At 37.9% G+C, this 15,598-nt stretch overlaps 1 protein-coding gene across 3 annotated transcripts in view; it reads left to right on the forward strand.

The window, feature by feature from the left end:
* CADPS2 (calcium dependent secretion activator 2) overlaps window positions 1–15,598 on the forward strand; it is a 528,567-nt gene that overhangs the window by 205,301 nt on the left and 307,668 nt on the right. For all 3 annotated transcript variants that reach the window (XM_040644062.1, XM_040644063.1, XM_040644064.1), the window contains exon 3: window positions 1,364–1,696. In XM_040644062.1, the coding sequence (XP_040499996.1) occupies window positions 1,364–1,696 (333 nt within the window). The remainder of the gene's footprint in view (window positions 1–1,363; window positions 1,697–15,598) is intronic.

Consider the following 15,598-nt stretch of genomic DNA (forward strand, 5'->3'; position numbering starts at 1 on the left):
AAATAAATAAATAAATAAATAAATAAATAAATAAATAAATAAATAAAGTATTTTCTATAGTGATGAAGCACAGCTGGTAAAGAGAGAAGAAACATTGTGTGTATGTGTTAAATATTTGCCTAATATAGAATTTACAACCCCTATTTCAGTGTATTAGTCAAAATGTTTGGTACTCAGGAATCCTTTGGCCATTGAGCAAAGAGAGGAAATAACATTCTGTGTGAATGACTCTAAAAGGGGAGAAATCAAACATTGGGGAAAGGTTTGGAGTCAGGTGACGGTCAGTGGGACCAGTGAAGCCACTTTACGGAACACGTGTGCTGCTTACCCACATGCCAGACAGACCTAGTAATAGTCTAGTCCAAGTAGGGGTCCTAACTTAGAGTACCATTATTCTAAGTCTGTTCTTAGGGTAAAAGTTGACACTGATTTTTGTTTCATAAGCTTAACAGATATAAATCATGCGGACTGCACTGAATAATCCTACCGGCTCTTTTGGAAGAATTTTTTGTCATTATAGGAAAAACAGGAATACAAGCAGTCTTACTGCTTCATAGAGGATTCTTAGGACTATTGATGATGGAATAGATATTTAATGAATCTTCAGTGATATTTGTTGACATTTGGGTCAGTAACTTAGAAGAAAGGAGAGGTTTAAGGCCAATTCTGACGTTTTGCACAGTAAGACCTTATTACCTATCTTTTCCTATCCATTTCATGAATCTCTCTCTCTCTCTGGTTGTCTTTGTATGTTATTACCTGGTATTAGGGAACATCTAGACATTTTTTACACATTTTGCTTTTCTGTCATCCACTCTCAGCAGCTGTGAGACATGTGCAAGAAATCGGGGGACTGGTGAAATCAAGGATGGGGATGGTTGCACCCTAACCCCCCAGCTATGGAGCAGGTTTGATTAAGTTATACATGCTGGGTATTGACTTGGATACCACGCTATTGGCCTTCAGATTCTCACTCAAATAATTGGGAACCCCCTCCCTGTTGAAAAACTAGCCAGAACTCTAAAGTACAGATAAATAAGTTGAGTTTACATCTCCAGTTACCTGCTTAACTCTGACAGGATTCAGTTGCAGAGATGCCCATGACCTTCAGGTAAGGATGCGTGTAGTTCAGGTTGGCTCATCTTATGGTTTCTCAGCTTTCATTACTGCCTCCTGTAAATATTTCTTCATTTTAGAAGGATGGGGTCCTTCTTTACGTCATTAGTTACCATGTGTTATAAAACATTTTGAGTCATCGTAGAATATTTGGTGTCATAATTCTGGCTGGATTGTTAAAAGCAAGGAATGTTAGTGTTCCTGCCTAATTGTAAATTGGTTTTTTGTGTTTTTTTGTGTTTTCTAGGTTTTTCTGAAGAGTGATCGAGTGGCCAGAATGGTTCAGAGTGGAGGATGTTCTGCTAATGACTTCAGAGAGGTGTTTAAGAAAAACATAGAAAAACGTGTGCGGAGTCTGCCAGAAATTGATGGCTTGAGCAAAGAGACAGTGCTCAGTTCATGGATAGCCAAATATGATGCCATTTACAGAGGTGAAGAGGACATGTGCAAACAATCCAATAGAATGGCCCTAAGTGCTGTGTCTGAACTTATTCTGAGCAAGGAACAACTCTATGAGATGTTTCAGCAGATTCTAGGTATTAAAAAACTAGAACACCAACTCCTTTATAATGCATGTCAGGTAAGTGGTCCATATTTCCCATTCCTCCACCTGGCTCAGATTGAACATGAAATACTTACAATCCTATGAAACTGTATGTTTTATAATCACTTTGCCTGAAAAGTTGAGTAAAAATAAATTTTGATAAATTGAGTAGTGGTATTTGAAAGAAACTTTGAAAGAATTATTTGATAGGGGGAGAAGAATATCAGTACATTCTATCCTGTAAATAATCATTCCCATGTGCCTTGTTAGGACATTAGATTTTTACCTATTGGTCATTTAAGGGGCATGCCCCAAATAATGAAATGAAAATCATCTGTTATCTAAAAAAAAAGCTGGGCAATTTATAATAAACAAGTATTTCTGAATGCAAAAAAATTTTTTCATAAAGTTATGCTGGTTTTCTGAGTTCTATGGAGTTGAAACTTAAGAATTTCTTTAACTCAGCCAGATAGAAATGAATGAAAATGTTGCTGAACTACATAATTTAGAGATGACCAAATAAAAAGTATTTTTTTCTCTTCAGTTGTTATTCAAATCATACATAGGACAAATTGAATAAAATATCATGTTCCACATCTTTCATCTTTGGGCCCTATGATTTGTCTAATATATTCATTTCATATTTGCATTTTGTTTATTTTAGTGGTATAAATTATTTAACTATGCCCTAATATACAATTTAAATAGACAAAATTTAGGCATTTTGAAATTCATGCTTTAGAGTTACACTTCTATAATGTACATACATTTACATTTATTTTTAATCTTTTCACAAATCTTAATTTCTGCATTCTATGTGTAGCATTTGCTTTGCATTACTAACTTGTGAATTACTTCAAATGAATAACTTGACAGTTAATAGTAAAGCAATGTGGCATCTTAAGCCTGTGAACAATTCATGCATTCATCATTATTGTTTTCACTGTTATTAAACCAGGTAGTTACTTGATAATAGTGGAAGATGACTGTAAAACCAAAATCTTCTGTTTTAAAAGATTAATGCAACTGGGGATTTGTATTTTTAATGAAAGAGTAACTCATACAATTAAATATTGATGAGCGTAACTTGGTGAAATCAGATTCACACATTTGGTAGGTATTTATTGAGTATTTATTCAAGTTTTTGACTTGCTGGGTGTTGGGGAAACCAAGCTGAGCAAATGAAGACATTAGTTCTCCTTATCTCCATATGTTGAAGTCTAGTAGAGCAGATGGACCTCTAAAATGAATTATTACAAATGTATTGAAATTTACACTGGGTGTTACAGGGTCATAACATCCTCTCAGTGGACCTATCAGGTTTTTTTTTTTTAATAGCAACAATGTTACATCTTTTTATATAATTAACTCCTTTATCATTTTCTAAAATCTCTCTTTATCCCTGATAATTTTCTTTTTTCTGAAGTCTGCTTTGTCTTAAACTAATGTGGCTACTCCAGCTTTCTTTTGATTAGTTAGCCTGGTGTCTTTGTTTACTATCAATCTATCTGATTCCTTATGTTTCAAGTGGGTTTCTTGTAGACAGCATAGAATTGCCTCTTGGTTTTTGTTTTTTTCTTTTTAATCCACTTGGACATTCTCTGTCTTTTAATGACTATGTTTAGACTATTGATATTAAAGTGATATAGTTGGCTGGAGTTCTGCAGTTTTAGTGTTGTCACTTCCTTCCTTGCATTTGTTCTTTGTCCCCTTCCCCACCCAGTTCTGCCTTCTCTCATTTGAATTGAGCATTTTATGTGATTCCATTTTATGGGATTTTCCTGTGATGTACTACCTGTCTTTTGGTTTCTTTTTTTTAAAACTTGTTTAGGGGTTGTTTAGTGGTGGCTCTAGGGTTTACAAACTGCATTTTAAAATATTAAAGTCCATATTCAAATAACACTCTAAGGCTTCAAGTGTAGTACAGCTGTCCTATAATAGAGAATTCCCAATTCCTCCCTCCCATGCTTTGTGACATCTGTCATTTATTTCACCGATATTTCTGTCCTTCATTACCCTGATGTTTTTTATCATCTAGTATATTGTTACTATTATTGCTTTAAATAGTTAATTTTTAGACCTTAAGAATAAGAAAACAAGAAAAATAAAAATTTTTATATTTTACCTTCATTTTCTCTCTGGACACTCTTTATGTAGACCCAAGTTTTTGACTGGTGTCATTTTCCTTATCTTTCTGAAAAACTTCTTTTCACACCTCTTGCAAGGCAGGATGACTGTGATGAGTTCTTCAGTTTTTGTTTGAGGAAGTCTGTTTTTCCTTCATGTTTAAAGGGTAATTTCACTGGATATAGGACTATCAGTGAGCTTTTGTTTTGTTTTGTTTTCTCTTTCAACACTCTGAAGGTTTCAATTCACATCTTTTTTGCTTGCGTGATTTCTGATGAGAAGCTTGAAGCTCCTGTGTTCTGACTTCAGTATTTTCTCTTTGTCTTACTTTACTGAGTTTGAATATGATATGCCTGGGGATAGGCTTTATGATTCTCTTGCTTGGCATTGTCTGAGATTTCTGGATCTGTGAGCTGGTGTCTGTCATTCAGTTTGGAAAATTCTCGGCCGTGATTACTTCAGATTTTCCTTCTGTCTCATTCTCACCTCCTTCTGATAGTCCAGTTATGTTTGTGTCACCCCTATTTGATATTGTCCCATAGTTATGGGATGTTGTTTTTGTTGTTGTTTCCTTTTTTTTTTAGTTTTTTTCTCCCTGCATTTGAGATCGGGAAGTTTATGTTGACCTTTCTTCAAGTTCACTGACTCTTCCTCAAAATCCTCAGGTCTGCTGATGAGCCCATCAAAGGCTCTGTTGTTTCTGTGTTACTGACCTCTAGCACTTCCCTTTGAGTCTTTCTTAGAGTTCCCATCTCTTTGTTTACATTACCAGTCTGTTCTTGCATGTTTTTAACTATTTCCATTAGAGCCCTTAATTTATTAATATGCTATTTAAACTCCCTTTTTTTTTTTTGGATAACTGTAACATCTCTGTCACCACTGAATCCCATTGGGATACTTGCTTTGTCTCTCCAGTCTGTGTTTCTTTTTCTCCTTTGGCATGTTTTGTAAGTTTTTGCTGAAAGCCAGGCCTATTGTATCAGATAATAAGAACTGAGGTATATTTGCCTTTAGTGTGAAGATTTACATTCATCTGACTGGAAGGTAGGCTGTGTTTGTTTATTGTAATGTTTGTAGCTCCAAGAAGCTTCAAATTCTTCTACTATTGTCTTTGTCTTTTGACTTAAGGCTTTCCGAAGTATTCATCTTCAGAAAGAGTCTTACAGCTTCTCCGCTGCCACACTGGAGCTGTGTTGGTGTTGTGGTGTAGAGTGTTGGGGAAGTAGAGTCTGTTATACAGTCTGACTGCATCTCAGATGTTGAGTAGGCCTATGTCTCGGAGCTGTAGCCTTCACAGGTATTTCTGTCCCTTGTCAAGGAGTATGGCTTCCCTCTGCACCATGTGCCTCCTTCCCTTCCTTGCTTAAAGCATCCCCAGGCTGTTTCCTTGAAGTCGTGCCTCCTATTCACTCTGGTGTTGTTTTTCCCAGTAGAAGAGATCAGAAGGCTGCAAAAGACTGTGGAGGGTAGCCTTTTCTCTTTCCAGCAGGGACAGTTATTAATGATTGGCAAGGTCCAACCCCTTTGTTAGGTAAGAGAATGTGGGAGGTTTAACAGTGGCTTTTCTTCCCCCCTTCCTGCCAAGTCCCCATGGGGATCTTTCTTGGAACCCTACAGTGAGCACTTGGCGGGGTTACTGTAGTGTGGGGGAGCCCCCTTCTGACTGCAGCCCCAGGAGTTTCTCACTCTCTGCACTCAGCTTCCAGTAGTTTGTCCAAATTACTTGTCAGGTAAGTAGTCCTACTCTTTATGGTCTCCGCTGACTTCTGTGGGTATTATAACTCTCTGGTTTTGATTGTGCCTCCAGGTGTTGGGTTAGTGGTTTGCCCTGCAACCTCAGTTTTCTGACAAGTCCCAGAAAAGTCATTGATTTTCAGGTTGTTTAGCACTTTATTTTAAGAATGGGAGTGATGACTTCCAATGTCTTTACAGGTCTGAGCTCAAACTGCAGTTCCTTTGGTTCTGAGATTTGAGAAGGATTAAGGATTATTTCTTTGATAGACTTGGGGAAGAAATTAGAGAAATACTTGTATAAATAAAGGAAAAGCTTTACTTTGGAGTAACAATCATTTTATGAAATCAATGAAATAATGAAAATGGATGAAAACAGCTGAGATTCTTTCTTTCTGAGGGGCACGTGTGTATCTTTGTTCTTCTATTGTCTTTCAACAGAGGTTTAGAAAGAAAAGGTGATAGAAAACATAGACAACAGACTGCCCATTATAGGAAAGGAATAGCCAGAGAAGATGAATTAGTGGAGCAGGGGTTGGAGGAGTAGAGAAAGACCTTAAAGCCATCTGAGTCGTTGGAACCTTGTTCCAGGTATAGGTCAGTGAAACTTACTCCACTTCCTTGACATCTCAGGAAAGGCTTTGAGACTTACTAACTCTAACTCTTCTGTGTTTGTTTACCCTTAGCTGGTCCCTTGTTTTTTGCTGGTAGTGGTCCCCTAGGAGATCTCACAGATGTGTGCTTGCTTCAGGGTCAGACGCTCTTAGTAGAGAACTGTTCTGCTAAGATGTGCAGGGTGGCAACAGCCCTATAATCCCTCCTACGTAAGAAAGGAAAAACCGGAATGTGAAGGGAGCGGTGCCAGAGCACAGCCTGATGCCAACGGGAGCTTCATGTGGTTATAACCTCATCCCAGAACTGTAGGATCAGAGTCAGGAATGGAAAAACAGGAAGCTGTCTTCTAAAGAAGCATAGGTGGTTACATTACTTTTGATTAGAGCTAGGAACTTAGTAATTACTAAAATTAAGGCTTAAAAGTAAAACATGAATGTAGAGGATATCACAATTAAATTATAAAACGAGGGATAATTGAAAGAAAAAATTATTACATCTTACCAAAAAATAAAGAATAAGAACAATCCAGATATTTCATAGACTAGCTATTGTGCTAGTAAAACTGCCTGTCACACTTTGGTTTGAGAGTCATATGTTTGTATTGCTGCACATTTACAGAACTAAGTATTGGGTAGAGAAGGAAGGAGCTCATTCTAAAATGAGCAACATAACAATATAAGAATCTGAAATTGTTAGCCATGATTTACTTGCACCAGACTATTAGAAGTACAGTAAAGTAACAAGATTGAAAGAAAAGCAATCTGTTAGTGCAAAAATTAATCTCAGAATAATTTTAAGGAAATGTAGTGACTTTCAAGGAAATAGTTACAGCTGTAAAGAAACAAGTTGAAATTAAAGGTATGTATTTTATAATCTTAAGTTAAAATTTTTTTCACCTATTTTTTAAAATGTAACAAAGGGTAATACAGTATGTTCAAGGCAATTAGTTAACTCAGTCTCCATAATCATGTACAAGGAGTTATAAGAAATTATGTGCCAAGCAGTGTGTTGAATGATAGGAACACAGAGACAAGACCTTGTGTTTGCTAGATTTATTTTAAAAGGAAAAAAAAAAAAAAGCCGTTGTAGATGCCACAGTGGTGTGGTGAGTTCCTGGCTCTGTGTTCTTGAGGTTGGAAACACAGACTGGAGGAGTGTCATGAAGACACCAGAATAAGATGCTGAAGTAGTCTAAGAGGAGGGGTGAGCACATGTCAGGTATCCAAAACAGCATTGGCACTTGGGGAACTGCAAGTCTTTGTTGCTGCTGGAGTATGAGGAAGAGACAGGGCTGTGGTTTGAGATAGCAGTTAGCAGATGGAGGTTAACGGTCATGCAAACTGGAGAGAGATCCAGTCCTACATGACCAGAGTGCGTGGTGGGGTACATAGAACTGTATCAACAGTAACTCTCCTCCTCTGCTTAATTTGTATTTTAAGAGAATTAGTAACTGAATTTGACAGCTGTCTGAATCCTCATCTTTTCTGCCCAAGGCTACCTTCATTCATCTTTCATAATCTCATTCCATTAACTGAAGAAAGTGACCCACCCATATCTACCCAAGAGTAAAAGCAAAGTTAACTGAAATCTTCCTCTAAATATCCCTCCACACAAACTGCTTATATTCAGAAGACTACAAGAACTCTGAGTGCTACTACAGAACTGTTGCATATTTTAAGAGATAAGCAGGAATAATTTGCAGATGGTTAAAAAGTATTGTTCAAGGGGCACCTGGGTGGCTCAGTCCATTAAGCGTCTGCCTTTGGTTCCGTCATGATCTCAGGGTCCTGGGAGGGAGCCCTGCATCAGGCTCCCTGCTCAGAGTGGGGGGCGGGGGTCTGGTTCTCCCTCTCTCTCTGCCCTCCCCCCTCCCCCCCCCCCCAATAAGAAAAAATTTAAAATAGGTTTATGATACCCTTTCTCTAGGAATTTTAGCTTTGGAGTTTAAGGACTTTGGGTTTAAGAGTTTTAAAGAAATCAGCAAATCTAGGCAGTTTCTGTGTTTCTTGCCCCTCTCACTATGAGTCCTCCCTTGGAAGACCTGCATTAAGGCCGTCAAAGGAAAATAGAAGCAGCAGAAATGAGAATGGTCGGGGAAAGTTGCTATCTGCCTTTCACCTCTTTTTTTTCCCTCAACTAGTAGTGTGTGATTTGCTAATACTTTTTATTTAACATAACTTGTCAATTTTGGCAGAAATAAAGCATACCCTACAGAGGCAGTTAAATTTGATAACAAAGATCCTTTGCAAAATAAGAAAATAAAGCTGTAGAAATGACAGGTTATATTTTTCAAATCTAGGTAATTTTAAAGCTCAGAATGCTTGAGGAAAATATTTGAGTAAATGTCATGAAGTGGCAATTATGTTTTAGGATACAGCAAGAAGAAACTTTGGATCTGAAGAATGAGTTGATTTTATAGTGTCTGATTTTTGAAATTCTAGAATTAATAATTGAAATGGCCATAATACTTATATACATGTTCACTTTTTTTTTAAAGATTTTATTTAATTGAGATAGAGTGTGCACGAGCAGTGGCAGGGGCAGAGAGAGAGGGAGAAGCAGACTCCCCACTAAGCAAGGAGCCTGATGTGGGACTCGATCCCAGGACTCTGAGATCATGACCTGAACCCAAGACAGACGCTTAACCATCTGAGCCACCCAGGTGCCCCACATGTTCAGTTTTTTAAATGAATGTGTCATGATATAAATTAGATGACTCGGATTTCATTTAAATGAATTTAGATATCTGATTTGTAATATTGAATCAATTTCTTCTCTAAAAATTAAAAATTCTTGTGAATACAATTTTAACATATAAAATTATAGGTTTTATCAATAAGTTTTGTTTCGTTTGACTATGCATTATTTTGTTTTATACCTTTGGCCTATATGTAGGAGAACTACATAAGAATATACCTAAGTAACATTTCTCCTAAAATTTTTTGTTTTTTCCCAAATCAGATGAGATCACAAATACAGGCTACCTTCAGATATTCCTTGCATTTATTTTTAGATTTTTCTTTACCCAGATCTAGCCTATAGAAAGTAGGGGATTTTCCAACTTTTCCATTTTTTAATTTTTTAAAAAGATTTATTTATTTGAGAGAGAGAGTGCGTGCACACAGAAGGACGGAGAGGGAGGAGCAGATGAGGGGGATCATGACTAAACCGAACGCAGATGCTTAACTGACTGAGCCACTCAGGCACCCCCATTTTTTAAATAAGAGAACAGAAGTCTTCAGAGATGAGGCATCTTTGCAGTAGTAATAGTGGGGGCCAGGGGGCGGGGAGTATTTTTGCTAATGTACTTTAAGACCTGCTCTCAACTCTTAATGAAAAGGATCATATGGATATACTGTTTCAAGTATAATAAGTAATTGTATCTTTTTCATGATTTTTCATGAAAATATTCTATCAAAATTAAAATGAGCTATTTAAAAATGTCAGCAAGGGAAAATGCAAAAATGACAAGATTTGGTTCCTTGAAGGTATTTGCATGTAGTGAGGAGACACTATAAAGAAAATGTAATGGTATAGTTAAAAAGTATGTTCCTGAGTGTACGTATACAGCATAACGTGAGCATGTGGATGACAGTATTTTAATTTAATAGGATAGTTTGCACAGATTTCTTTAGCGCCTACCCTGGCTGCACATTAGAATGACCCGAGGAGCTTTACAAACCACTCGACCCCTGGGCCCCACCTCAGACTAAGTGAAACAAGCTGTGGAAATGGGACCTACTGTCTATTTTTAAAAAGGCTTCTTTCTACGTTATACTGATGAAGATGTCCGGTTCGGTTGGGGACCCCTGGCCTGACTGTCCATCGAGGGCTTAATGCCATGGTGACCTCAAACTGTAGGGAAGGCTGAGAAACCGTCTAGCAGCATGTCCAGGAAGAAGACGTGATTTGGCAGGGTGGAAAACCCAATTTTCATTTGGAGCTTTAATGAAAGTTTAATGATTCTAAGAAGGCACAAATTCCTGAAGTTTAGAAGATGGAAAGAAATTTAACAGACAGGTGGAAAATAACATTTACAAAGGCACAAGGAGAGTGAAAAGCTTAGAATCTGTTAGGAAGGTATGTCGTGTATTGCTGGAGTGTAGCAGGAGATGAGGCTGAAGAGTTAGGACTTGAATATTAAAGGGCCTACATGCTAGTCGGAAGAGCTTGGAATTTATCATGAGCTAGGGAACACAGGCTGTAAGCAATGACATGGCAGGAAGAGTTTGGGAATCTGGAAAGATCCTTCTCTGGGGCCTAAAGAATGGATTGCATATCTTCTGTACCCTGCCACGCTGTGGGCATGACCCAATATTATTTAAACGGAAGTCTAACAGGATCTGCATGTTCATTGTTCAGGTCATTTCCGGGCTCTACTCCATGCCCTGGTGTGGTCCTGTTTTATTTCTCTGTTGCCCGTGAAGTTCTCAGACTACTGGATTTGACCCTAGGAGCCTGTTTTCACGTCCTCTTGGATCCATGCCCTGTATTGTGCTTCAGAATCCTGCTGGGCTCCCCCCACACTTGGGAACTTTGGCTTGAGTCAAAACACTAGAGCACCTGATTGCCTGGAAAGGGACAAAGATAGAGTCTAGGAATTCAGGCAGAAACTATGAGTCCTCTTGAGTCTATAGTGTAAGACCTACCATTTACTAGAACTTTGGGTAATACTGCCTACTCCTTGCCCTCTCTTTTTATAGAAAAGGTAGTATGTTTTAATTGCTATCTTTCCATTTGTTTGTTTGTTTAAAGATTTTATCTATTTATTTGACAGAGACAGCCAGCGAGAGAGGGAACACAAGCAGGGGGAGTGGGAGAGGAAGAAGCAGGCTCCCAGCAGAGCAGGGAGCCCAATGCGGGGTTCAATTCCAGGCCCCTGGGATCACGCTCTGAACCAAAGGCAGATGCTTAACCACTGAGCCACCCAGGCGCCCCTATCTTTCCATTTGTTAATGTTTATATGATGCAGCGGTTAACCACAGTCTGAGGGGGCATTGTGATTAGGGTTTTCTTTCAACATAGTGCCTATTCTAGTCAAGCACTGTTGTCGGCTCTCAACATGTAGCATTCCCTCTTCTCAGGGAGCAACTTTTTGGAGGGAGAAGCGTGGGGAGAAATCAGGAGTTCTGTTTTACACACGCTAAAAATGAAATACTAAATGTCCATGTGGAAATGGCAGGTGGTAGTCAGGTATGCAAATCTGAAATTCCAGTGAGTGGTCAGGGTTGGGCATACGGATTTGGGGATCATTTAGGTAAAGTTAGTATTTGAAGCCAGGGGTCACTATGAGATCATTTTAGGAGAGTGTGGAGCTCAAGATGATAAAGGGCCCAGGATAAAGTCCTGTGGACACCAGGATTTAGAGGCTGCACAAAAGGGACAGAGCCAGTGAGGTAGGAGGAAAACCAAAGGGTGGTGTCAGGCAAGCCAAGAGAAGACATGTCAAAGAAGGAGAGTGTTTATGCCACATGCTGCTCAGAGGTCAGGTAAGATGACAATGAAGTGACCCTTGAATTTGTCATGGTAGAAGACCCATGAATTTGTCATGACTGTCCTAGAGTCCATTAAGAGTAGAACCAAGTTATATATTACAAGATATCCCTTCTATGTAGTTCTTTGAATCATTTTATTAAATTTGTCGGGCACTATGTGCCAAGCTTATGCCATCAGACTTTCTTCTTAAGTGTTTATTATTTTCAACTTTTAGAAATGTATGGCCCCGAAAACTTAACACCTGCTTCTTTTGGTAGATGGTTAGACCAACTTCTTTTTTATAATGCATTTTTTAAAAATCAATTTGAAAAGGCTAAGGAAAAGAGATTGACACATTCTCACAAAGGGTACCCAGTGATAGTTAATGCTTTGAGCTGATTATCAAGGTCATAATATTCTAAATCCTCTTTGCTTTAGACTATAAAAAATTTCCATTTACCCTAATCACATTAGAGCAGGGCCAACTGATCATTATCTTAGTAAGATTTTCCTTGTGTAATGGGTGGCAGTAATAAATTCTGGTTATTTGTTATAAACTTATAGAAAGGCCTTTATTATTGTTCACTGTTTAAAATGATGTCATTTTCTATTTGTGAGTGTTTTCATAATTCTGATATGAAGATCTCCAGATTAATAGGGCTTACCTTTCAGTCTGTGAATCCTCGTCAGGTTTGTGAACTCATTTTGTACATGGTATGGTACCAAGAGCAATAGTGTTTTTTAAAATATGGGTAGGTTCCCTACCCTGTTTTTGAGAAATGAGATGCTGTGATTGTTGCACTGAGTTAGATCCACTGAAAAATACTGCAGTGATTTAAAAAAACCAAAACAAAACTCACTCTGCTTATTTTGAATATCACTGCCTTTTACCCTTTTCACATAGGTCAGCTCCTCTTTCCATTCTGTCTCACTATAGCCCAGGGCAAACTGATGAGTCTGAAACTCCTCAGACACAGTAGGTTCAAAATGCCATTTTTTTTTCTCGTCCCAAATGTGGTCCTCCTTCTGTTTGTGTTCAGCTTTCTGACTCCTGGCCATCAGTCCTTTTATGTCTTCCCGCCCGATTACCGGCACTGCTGTTTTCTCCATAGTACAGCATCATCCCTTTCACGTCCCTGGTCCTTGCCATAGCTCAGGACGTTAGTACCTCCCCGATGGAGGATGGCAGCAACCTCTTAACTGCTTCCCCTTTCCAACTTTACATATTTTTGTTGCCAGATTAATATTATTGGAGCACCATCCTGTTCTCCTCATGATCCAACTTTGAATAGGAAAAAAAAAATGGCTCCTCTCTGTCAACTGAATGAAGTTCCTACCCGTGGGTGTTCCATCTGGCCCCCACCTGCCTTGCTTATGTTCTTTCTCGTGTAGCAATTCTTTACATACCCTGTGTTCCATGTAAACTGAATCACTCCCTGTATTTTCTTGGATTTTAATTTTGTCTCCTATTATTCTCTTCACTTGGAATTCCCCTTCTTCATTCAAGACCCAAGAGAAATTCCACTTCCACAAAGGCTTCCCTGCTCCCGCCCTCAGTCTTTTTTCTTAAATATTGGGGGAGGAGGGGGAAAAATGAGGAATTTACAATTCCTTATCATTACACAAAAGCCCATCCTATTCTTCTTTGCATTATATTCATATATAATAAATTCTTCACTTTAATAGCTTGAGCATAGGCTATTTAAGCTCTGTACCATTAATTCTACAATAATAGTGTGTTTCCTATTGTGGGTACTCACAGATAGTTGAATGACCGAAAGAATGGAAATTGAGTGTGTGGCATTGGGAATGGTGTGGAGCATTTCAGTTGAATCCTGCAGTCAGACTGCCCTGCCCCTTACTAACTGTGTGACCTTGACCTGGGAAAAGTGCTTAAAGCAATCTGTGCTTCAGATTTTTCATCACTAAAGTGGGATAAAGTTATGACCTGTCCCAAAAGGTTGCTCTGAGGCTTAAGTGCACATGTCGGACGGTCCTTACATGTAGTAAGTGCTGTATAAATTTGGTTTTTACTAGTCCTGATGAGGCTAGGTTCTAATGTCCTCTGACAAGGTTCTCTAATATCCCTGGTAGTGTCTGTGTTACTTAATACTAGACTTTCAATTTCAGCATTACTTAATTATTAATGTGAATGTGTACTCAACTATTTTATCGAAGTGAATATAGTTGGTAAGTAGTTGTTTGAAATTATTAGCTCATTACTTTTGTCCAGAAGATAAAATGTTAATATCAAATGAAATACTAGAGAAGATTTCATGATGTAAAAAATTGGCCACCGACCATTTTAGAGAATATGCATGCATTGTCTTCAGGCTGTTGAAGTCCCGTGGTTTTTATGTTTGAGGTTAAATTCTTATGTTCTTGCTTTTGAACATTTTGATCCATTATTTAATATAGTTTAGTTCCATTCACATAGGGTAGTTTTATATCTAATTAACTCATTCATCTTTTCCCTACTTTTTAGGATTCAAATGAAAGTGTGGTTTGGGAAATGTACTTTTCTCCCCAGTTTTATTGAAAAATAATTGACCTATTTCCTCGTATACGTTTGACATGTACAACATGATGGTGTGATTTACATACACTGTGAAATGATTACCCCATAGGTTTAGCTAGCCTCCATCTTCTCATATAGATGAAATAAAGAAAAGATATGTTTTCCTTGTGATGAGAACCCTTTTAACAACTTTTCCATATATTCTACTGCAGTGTTAGCTATGTTCCTTATGACGTACATTATATCCCTAGTGCTTATTTATCTTATGACTGGAAGTTTGGACTTTTTGACCACCTCCCTCCATTTTCCCTCACCTCCTCCTTCCTGCCTTTGGTAACCACAAGTCTGATCTCTGAGTTTCGTTTTTTAAGTTAGGAAAAAAATGTTTTTTAGATAACACAAGAGTGAGATCATACATTATCTATCTTTCTTTGCCTTATTCTACTTCACATAATGCCTTCAAGGTCCATATATACCATCGCAAATGGTAGGATTTCCTCTTTTTTATAGGTAAATAGTATTCCATCGTATATATACGCCACAACTTCTTTATCCGTCCATCTAGCGATGGACATTTAGGTTGTTTCCATGTCTTGGCTATTGTAAATAATGCTGTTATGAACATGGGGGTGCAGATATCTTTCCAAATTTGTGTTTTCATTTCCTTTGGATATATTCCCAGAAGTGGAATTGCTAGACCATATGGTGGTTCTATTTTTAATTTTTTGATGATCCTCCATACTGTTTTTCCATAGTGACTGCACCAGTTGATGGTCCTACCAACAGTGCACACAGGTTTCCTTTTCTCCTTACCCATGCCAACATTTGTTATCTCTTGTTTTGATGATGGCCATTCTAACAGGAATAAGGTGATATTTTTGTGATTTTAATTTGCATTTCCCTAGTGACTTGTGAAGTTAAGCATCTTTTCATGTACCTGTTGGCCTTTCATATATCTTCTTTGGAGAAATATCTATTCAGGTCCTTTGTTCATTTTTTAATTGTGGTGGGGTTTTTTTTGGCTTTTGATTTGTATGAATTTTTATGTATTTTGTATATTAGCCTCTTAACAGATGTATAGTTTGAAAATATTTCTTCATAGGTTTTCTTTTCAGTTTGTTCAGCGTGATATAGTTGTACTTATTTATATTTGATTTTGTTGCTTTTGTTTTAGGTATCATATCCAAAAAAGTAATTACCAAGACCCAGGTCAAGGAGCTTTTATTGCTGTGTTTTTTCCTAGGATTTTTATGGTCTCAGGTCTTTCTTTTAAGTCTTTAATCCACCTTGAGTTAAAGTTTGTGAGGGGTTTAGGCTATGGGTCCAGTTTCATTCTCTTACATGTGAATATCTAATTATCCCAGCATCATTTATTAGAGAGATTGTCTTTTCTCCATTGAGTATTCTGGGCTCCCTAGTGAAATATTAGTTGACTGTACATACTTGGGTTCTCAAATTTCTGGGTTCTCGAA

This window comes from Ursus maritimus, unplaced genomic scaffold, assembly GCF_017311325.1.
Source record: "Ursus maritimus isolate PB19 unplaced genomic scaffold, ASM1731132v1 scaffold_3, whole genome shotgun sequence".
Classification (NCBI taxonomy): domain Eukaryota; kingdom Metazoa; phylum Chordata; class Mammalia; order Carnivora; family Ursidae; genus Ursus; species Ursus maritimus.